General features: G+C 53.0%; 1 protein-coding gene across 1 annotated transcript in view; it reads right to left on the bottom strand.

The window, feature by feature from the left end:
- Window positions 1-2,808: 2,808 nt before the first annotated feature.
- SPEG (striated muscle enriched protein kinase) overlaps window positions 2,809-8,468 on the bottom strand; it is an 83,162-nt gene continuing 77,502 nt past the window's right edge. Inside the window, exons 30-38 of the mRNA XM_044669440.1 lie at window positions 8,203-8,398; window positions 7,965-8,087; window positions 7,508-7,675; window positions 6,582-7,170; window positions 6,046-6,285; window positions 5,686-5,909; window positions 4,865-4,940; window positions 4,226-4,375; window positions 2,809-4,097 (exon numbers count right to left, since the gene is read on the bottom strand). Coding sequence (XP_044525375.1) covers window positions 3,905-4,097; window positions 4,226-4,375; window positions 4,865-4,940; window positions 5,686-5,909; window positions 6,046-6,285; window positions 6,582-7,170; window positions 7,508-7,675; window positions 7,965-8,087; window positions 8,203-8,398 — 1,959 coding nt within the window. The 3' untranslated portion in view covers window positions 2,809-3,904. The remainder of the gene's footprint in view (window positions 4,098-4,225; window positions 4,376-4,864; window positions 4,941-5,685; window positions 5,910-6,045; window positions 6,286-6,581; window positions 7,171-7,507; window positions 7,676-7,964; window positions 8,088-8,202; window positions 8,399-8,468) is intronic.

Here is an 8,468-nt window from a genome sequence, read left to right as displayed (position 1 = left end):
ATATCTCACTTGGAAAAGAGAATGCTTAGAGAAGCCGCCTTAGCTATCTTCAAGAATTTTTTTCAACCTTTACCTTCCATCTTAGAATCAATACAATGTATTGGTTCTCAGGCAGAAGAATTGGAAAGGCTAGCTCATGGGGGTTAAGTGACTTGCTCAGGGTCACACATCTAGGAAGTGTCTGAGGCCAGATTTGGAGCCAGATTCTCTCATCTCTGAGCCTGGTTCTCCAACCATTGAGTCACCTTGCTGCCCCCTATCTTCAAGATTTCAAAGGGCCATTATGTGAAAGAGTAAGTAGACTTGGTCAGCTTGCCCCCAACCCCAAAGAGGACAAATGGGTGTAGAAATTTTGGTTTGCTACAAAGGAACATTCCCAAACAATTAAGGCAATCTGAAAATGGAATGGGTTGATGGAGAGATAGTGGCTTCTCCCTCACTAGAATCTTCTGGTAGTGGCTGGCTGGCCACTTGCTAAGGATGCTACAGAAGGTATTCCTGATCAGGCAAAAGGCTTCCATAAACCCCTGGAATGGGCTGTTTCCTTCTCTGTAAAATGGCCTCTGAGATCCCTTCCCATGGACAGAATCAAGATGCCCTCATGAGAAGCAGTTCAGAATAGCCAGGTCTGGAGCACAGAATGGATCCCTCCAGGGATCCTGTAGCTGAACAGGACCCAGAGAAACCTTTGGCTCAGTCCTGCTGGGTTTCGTGGGACCCTGCAGCTCTCACATAATGATTCAGTTATTTCAAAAATGAAAGAAAAATACTGTAGCATGCTGATTTGTGGTTAAAGGTAGAATAACCCTAATTTTCCTCCAGGCCTAGGCAAATGGTCCTTGAATGGGTCTTGTTACCGTAGGTGGACCCTTCAACTCTGGTTACATACCCAGCAACAGGGTGCAGCTGCTAATGGGTCAGCTGCTGCCTTATTGGTATTCTTATGTGCAGATTAGTTCCATCTTCTTCTTTGGTGTCTTTTCTCAAGACTTAGCACAAAGTGCAGGTGTTTGAACAGTTAGCAGGGAAACAAGATGGCAGAGTCCAAGGAGCTCTGGTCTGGATTCAGAAGCCCTTAGATGTTCAGCAAATGACTTAACCTTTCTGAGTTCTAGCTGGTTAGGCCCTCAGCCTCGATGAACATTTTCTAGTCCAGTGAGGGTTTATGGTGTCCTCCAGGTTCCCATTATCCATGGGTCAATGAGGTAATGCTGCCTGGTAGGCTGATGATGATGTTGACATCTCGTTCCCCTTGGCCTCTGTCCTCTTCTCCACTACGCTAAGGCATCTGTAAGTCCTTGGAATTCCCCAAGTTTTCTTATTCGTAAAATGGCTATAATATTTGCATTCCCCACCTCAAGGGGTGATTTTAAGAAAAATGCTTTATAAACTATAATTATGCAAATACAAACTCAACTTTTTGATTGGTTTACAAACTGGGCTAGGATCTGGGTCTGGCTATGTTGAACAGGGGAGAGAGGAGGAAAGAGAGGGAAGGAAGGGAGGGAGGAAGGAATGGAAGAAGGAAGGGAGGGAGGAAGGGAGGGAGGAAGGAAGGAAGGAAGGAAGGAAGGAAGGAAGGAAGGAAGGAGGGAAGGAAGGAAGGAAGGAAGGAGCAAGAAAGGAAGGAAAAAGGAGGGAAGGAAGGAAAAAGGAAAGGGAGGGAGGAAGGAAAGAGAGATGGAGGGAGGGAAGGAAGAAGGGAGGGAAAAAGGAAGAATGGGAAAGGAGGGAGAGAGGGAGGGAGGAAAAGATTTACTAGGTACCTACTGTGTGCCAAACACTGTGTCAAGTGCTTTACAAACATTTCATTTATTCTCAAGGTTGAGAAAAGAATTTGTCTGGGAGCTGAAGACTGAAAAGAGCCAAGATTCTATCCAGCAGAGGTATGGGGAGATCAGATCAGGCTGAGCAAAATAATTCCAGTACCCATTCCCCTAGTTTCCTGCCTATTACTAAGGTCTACTTGGTTACCCTCCCAGTATGCTTCTTGGAGATTAGGGGACAGCTCACTTCTTGGGGTCTCACTTGGTGAGTGATGTTACACCTGAAGCATCTAACTCGGGGACTGTATTGTTTATTAGGACCAAATAAGTCTAGAAACTAGAAACTAGAAAGGAGAGGAAGGAGGAGATTGGCTCAAGATGGTGGGGACAGGGGAAAGGAAGGCAGGGATCCCAAATAAGGAAGGAAAATAGTGATGGGAGGAAAGCTATTAAACATAAGGAGTCAAAGTCAGGGTCTGGATAGTACAACAGGGCAGTCAGAGAAGAGGACTTCATGGATGGAACTGGGGAACAGGGGGTGGGAACACACATTTATTATGTGCCAGGAACTGTGCTAAGCACTTTATAAATATCTCATTTGATCATAGCCACTCTGTGAGGTAGGTGCTGTTATCCTCATTTTTTATAAAACGGAAACAGACAGAGGTTAAATGACTTGCCCAGGGACATACAGCTAGTGTCTGAGGTCATATTTGAACTCAGATTTTTCTGACTTCAGGACCAATGGTCTGTACCCTGTGGCACCTCCTAGCTGCCTCAATTGGTCTAGCTTTTGTGTCTCATGGAACCATTGGGCAGTCTGGTAAAACGTTTCTGCATAGGGTTTAATTGTATGAAATTTATAGGATTACAAAGGAAACTAGGGGAAATAGAAGGTTGTTTTTGCCCATCCAAGCTCATGGACCTCCTGAAATCTATCGATGGATCTAAGAACCCAGCTCTATAGGAAGTAAGAGTGCTCCCTACTTCCCCTCTCCCACCCTCACACCCCTGGAAAGTCCCCAGACAGAACACAAAGGTCTCCCTGGTGATTGTTGATTTTATTGGCCCTGGGACAGACAGACAGATGGATGGAGGATGGAGAGAGAGGCAGGGCTCAGGACAACACTGGAGATGGGGGTTGGGTGAAGGACAGAGAGAGGAAGGGGAAACTTCACAAAAGTCAATAAATAAATAAATATGAGGGTGGTGAGGGCAAAGGCTGCAAGGGTTGGGGACAGGGAGGAGGACAGGTGGTGAAATCATTTCAGGCCCAGTGCAAGAAGCCTTGGGCCAGAAGCTGAGAGAACGGGGCAAGACCCCTCCACCCCAATTAGGCAGGGAGAAGAGGGAAAAGGAAGGATGGCCTCTTCTCTCACTGATTCCCAACCTCCAGGCTATCCCGTCATTGAACTTCCTTGTCTTAGAACATACAGTCTTGGTGATTCTGCAGCCCAGTTCCCCCATTCCGGCTCCCACAGCCACAGACTGAACCCCTCTCCCCAGTTTCCTAGGCTTCATCACTGCCCCACCTAACAGGCCTCTTTGACGTTCTATCCCTGTCTCTTTTGCCTTCACCCCTTCTAGTTTACTGACGGTTCCCATCCCATCGGCCCCACGACGCTGGCTGTCTCTCTTCTTACTCCTGCTCTTTCTTCTCCCTGATAATGGTGCCTGGACCTGTTATTCCCCTCCTTCTCTTCCCCAAGGGCTCCCTACCCAGAAATCATATTCCTTCCAAAGCCTCCTCTTCCTCAATTCCCTTTCTCTTAGCCCTCTGCCCTGCCCCAGCCCTCTGACTCTATTTCTCTCCTTGTCCCTCATCTCCCCCAGCTCTCAGTCCTTTCGCCTGGTTGAAGCTTGTCGGACCCCAGGCAGGGCTTATGCTATCCCTGGGGCTCCGGTTGCCCATGGGTCCATGAGGTAATGCCACCTGGTTGGCTATTGCTGGTGGTGTCCGGTCCCCTTTGGCCTCTCTGCCTTCCCCCACCCTACCCCAGTGCTGCCATAAGCCTCTGGAATGTCCCGTGTGCAAAGGCTGGAGAGTCCAGGAGCTGGATTGCAGGGACCCCAGAGTCCAGGGCCCAGAAGGCTGGGGGTCTGAGGTCCAGGAGGCCAGGGATCTGGGATCCAGAAGGCTAAGGGCTGCCAGGGTAGGAGCGTAGCAACACCTTATGGCGGGTGGCAGCCTCTGCCCGTCGTCGTTTCTGTTCCCCCAGGAACTCCTTTAGCCTATTGGTGGTAAAAGTCAGTGTCTGGCGCCGAAGCTTCATCAGGTAGGCATCCTGAAGCCATGGGTGTGCCAGGCAGTCCTGCAGAGAGGGCCGGCTCCTGGGAAACAGGAATGGATCGGGGAGGGAGACAAGGAGATTGGGATGAGCTGGGAGAGATCCATCAGAAGCTAGAGGAATGAATTCAGGGCAGAAGGGAATAAGGAAGCAGGCAGCCTTGCCACTCACCAGGGGTGGACAGACAGGACCTTGCGCAAAAAGAGGGCGGCGCTCTGGGAGGTATTAGGGTACAGCAGGAAGGCATCAAATCGGCCCCCAACAATCCGGGCCTCTGTCTCCCGGGGATCTGGCTCATAAAATGGGGAGCGTCCACTGAGCCTGGAGAAAAGACACAGCAAAGAGGTCACTGTTGGGGGCAGGAGAGAGACTGGAGTTAAAGGAGTCATTAGAACCATGTTATGCAGGAGAAAGCACCCTACCTCCACCCCAACTCCTGAAGAAGAATTCTGGGGAAGGAGCTCCCAGGAAATAGGGAAATGGGAGAAAGGTCTCCGGGAATGGATAGAGAAAAGATAAAATCAAAGACTTGTTGCTGGAAGGGACCTTAGAGGCCATTGAGTCCTATCTCCCCATTTTACAGAGAAGGAAACTGGGACTTGGTAATGCTCAGTAACTTGCCCAGGGCCACACAGCAAAATGGTGTCTGAAGGGGGATTTAAACCCAGAGCTTTGTGATGCCAAGCCCAACGCTCCATCTACTATGCCACCCTACCACTCGTATCAAGTCCACACAGATGGTGGAGGGAGGCGGGTGCCAGAGCTTAGGGGGCATAAATGGGTTCCTCACGGAGCTACAGGATCACTCACATGATGTAGGTGAGCACACCAACACCCCAGATGTCTGTGGCGGAGCCAATGGGTTCACCTTTCACCATCTCAGGAGCTGGTAAGAGACAGAGGCAGAGTTGACCCACCCACCTGTGTATGGGGTCCTTGTGGATCATGGGGTTCCCTACTGGAACCAGGGAGTAGCTATGGGAGAGCCAATCCCTACCCACCTCCCATCTCGTCACTCAGAACAATGACAGGTGTAAGTAGTCTCTACTGCTCATTGAGTAAAGTCCAAACCTCAAGACTGGCAGCCAAGACTAGGGTCAACCAAATTTCAACCTACTTTTTCTTCCTCTTTCCTGAGTGAACTCTCTAGAAAAGGCAGCCTACTCCTGGTGCCTCTGCTTCTTCACCTTCCATTGGGGCCTTCGTCCCTGGTAATCAAGCTCCCTTCTGCTCCCTTCCCACTCCCACTGAAAGGTCTCTCTTCAAGGCCTTCAGTGACCATCTCACAGCCAAAGCCAGCGGCCCCTTCACGGTCCTCGTCCCCCTTGAGCTCTCGGCAGCTTGGGACGCTCTGACCGATCTGGCTCCAGACACTTTCTCCTTTTGCTTTCATGCCATCCCCCTTGCCTCCTGCCTGCCTGCTCCTTCACTCTTATTCCCCATCGCTACGCTCTCTTCCCGATGCCCAACCGTAGGCATCCCTCACGGCTCCAGGCTACCCCCTTCCTGATCTTCTCCTTCCTTCCTAGACCCTATCTTTGAGAGAAACCAGACGGCTCTCGCTCTCCCGTATCTCCTGATGCCTAGACGAGAGCCTCTGCCTGAACGTGGCCGACACAGAGGATGCGCACCCATGTACTCCAGGGTGCCAGTGCGGTGACCCAGGGGCTGCAGGGCCTGGGGACTGTAGGGCTGGGCACTGCCAAAGTCAACAATCTTGAGAGCGTTGTCCTGGGCCAGCAGCAAGTTGTCCGGTTTGATGTCCAAATGCAGCACATGGTGGTCGTGGAGGTATTCCAGGCCCTGGAGCAGCTGGACCACATAAGTGGCCACATCGTCCTCAGAGTACCGAAATCTGGAGAGAGGAAATAACAGGTCAGGAGAGTGGGGCGCAGCAGCTCTCCAGGGGGACGCTCCCAACCGCAGGGACCAAGATGATCTCCCTCCTTCTCTCCCCCCAGGCGTCCAGCCAGAAGCCACCCTCGCTGTACCGTTCACTGAGTCCACAGAGCAGCTCTCGATTCCCACAGCTCTCGGCGATGAGCACAAGATAACGGGGGGTGATGTATGCCTCGTGCAGGGACATGAGCCGCTCATGGTGTAGAGAGCGTAAGACTTCGTATTCCTGGAGGACCTGCTGCTTGCCCTCGGCCGCATACGGTACAATCTTTGCCACAAATGCCCGGCCCGTGGCGTTCTCCCGGCAAGCCCTCACCACACCGAAGCGACCCCTGGGGAGGGGGAGGACAGGAGGTCAGGGGAAACGAAAGGCAGAGAAACCTCCAAATGAGGGCAGGAAGCCAAGACGGGAACTTCGGGGAAAAGAAAGGAGTTCGGGCATGCGTATCTTGTACCTCAGATCCCTACGTGGTGTGAGTGTCCAGATTCTGCAGCGGCCTCCCCACTCTCACTTCCACATAACCCTCTCCCCCAGCCAACAAGCATCCATGAAGAGTTTGATATATTTGAGGCAGGTGCCAAACACTGGGGACCCCCACCCCCCACCTCGTCCCTCTTTTGGACTTGCCTGGCCTTCTCCTCCAGGAAGGTGTAGGGCTTCTGGGGAGGCCCCTGACGAAGCGTGGTACCCTCGGGGCCAGGAGAGCTGGGGGACCCACCTGCCGGAGAGCTGACCCGCTCCTTGGCTGGAGTGAGGCTGCGCACAGTCACCTTAGTGGGGCTGGGGGCAGGCTCAGGGACAGTGGGTGCAGACACAAAAGAAGTCACCATGTACTTGGGGGCTGGGGAGGAGGTCGGCTTGCTCTCAGAGGGACTAGGAGATGGGGGCTTTGTGTTAGAGGCAAGAGGCTCCGACCCACTAGGTGGGGGCTGATCACTGGGGGACGTGAGCTCTGCTGGCCGAGCGGCCAGCAGGCCCCTGTGCTTTCGTGGAGGAGTTGGCGGAGGTGGGCCTACGGCCTTGAGGTGAGACTGGACCTGGTTGAGGGGTGCTGGGGGAGAAGGGGAGCTTGGGGCTGAAGGAGGAGCGTGTGGAGAAGCTGGAACCAAGGTAGACGGGGGCCCAGGAGCTGGGGCTGAGGTGCCTGGGGTTGGTGGTGTGGCCGGAGCTGGAGAGGCTGGGGCTGGGGTGGCTGAGGCTGGGGAAGCTGGAGAGCCTGGGGCTGGGGTAGAGAGAGGTGAGGTAGGAGTGGAAGGAATGGGGGTCCCAGCTGGCACTGAGGTAATAGGGATTTCTTGTTGAGTAGATTTCAGAATTGCAGTATCTGGCAGAGAGAAGAGAAAGCATTTGCTATAGGACCCTGCGTGTAGAATTGAGCCCTGGTGATGGCCAGGGAGAAAGGAGAGCCGTATATACGAGGCAGACAGAATGCCAAGGTCCTGGGGGCACAGGGGTCTGGAGGATGTCCTTTGAATCCCCCTGACTCTAAAGCCACCAGGTCCTCATGACACCCAGCACAAAATTGCCCCCACTCTCCCTCCCTCCCTACTGACCTGTGACTTTCCCAACAAAGACCTTCTCTGATGCGTTGCTGAAGGGGCCCTGCCCAGCTCGGTTGGCACAGGCCACTCGAAACCTCACAGTCATGCCCGGTGGCAATTGTGTCACGTTGTAGTAGCAGTCGGTGATGCCTGAGCTCACACAGTGCCATGTGGATTCCCCTGGGGGCAGAGAGGAGGTGAGAGTGGGAGGTAAATGGTGGGGGGCTGTCATGAGGCCATGGGAGCACAAGGGAGGTCTAGCCCACACAACATGGTCCCCAGGAGTTCTATAAAGAAAGAGGGAGTGATGAATGGTTTTGAGGGCTGGGGGCGGGAGATAAGGGGAAGGGAGAAGAAAGAGAGGCAGGGAGCAGAGGCCAAATCTCACTTCTCCCTCGTTAGGATTCCCTCACCGTCAGTCTCCCTCCTCTTTTAGACCCTCCCTGAACCCCTCTGTTCCAAGACTCACCATCCACACGGCGCTCTAATGTGTATGTACAAGGGGCTTGACTATCTCCCGGCTTCCACACTACCAATGCTGTATCCTGATATTTCTGGGGCACTTCAGGGGGAGCCAGCTTTCCTGGAAGACCTAGATGGAAGAAGACCTTGTGAGCCCTTAAACCTCCATTCCATTTCTCCTCTTCTCTCCCCCTCTCCTTCACTCCTCCTCCTGAGGTTCTACTGATCCTGCCCCCTGGACTCACGGGCCACAGCCAGAGTACAGGAGCTGGTGGCACTCCCCAAGGCATTGCGGGCAGAACACTCATACAGGCCAGCATGGCGCTTCCCAGCCCGAGGGATGGTCAGCAGCTGTCGTCCATCTTTGCAGGATACTATAGTCACTGAAGGTTCTGACCGAAGGGACTGTTTGTCTGCAGGGGCCAAGAAAGAGCCACGGGTTCATCAGTCTTCTCATCTCTGCCCCAAAACTGCCTTATCTACTCATGACCTCCCAGACAGCCATGGGCTC

The sequence above is a fragment of the Gracilinanus agilis genome, chromosome 3 (genome assembly GCF_016433145.1).
Source record: "Gracilinanus agilis isolate LMUSP501 chromosome 3, AgileGrace, whole genome shotgun sequence".
NCBI lineage: Eukaryota > Metazoa > Chordata > Mammalia > Didelphimorphia > Didelphidae > Gracilinanus > Gracilinanus agilis.
The sequence above is the reverse complement of the archived record's forward strand: the minus strand, read 5'-3'. Positions and strand labels throughout refer to the sequence as shown.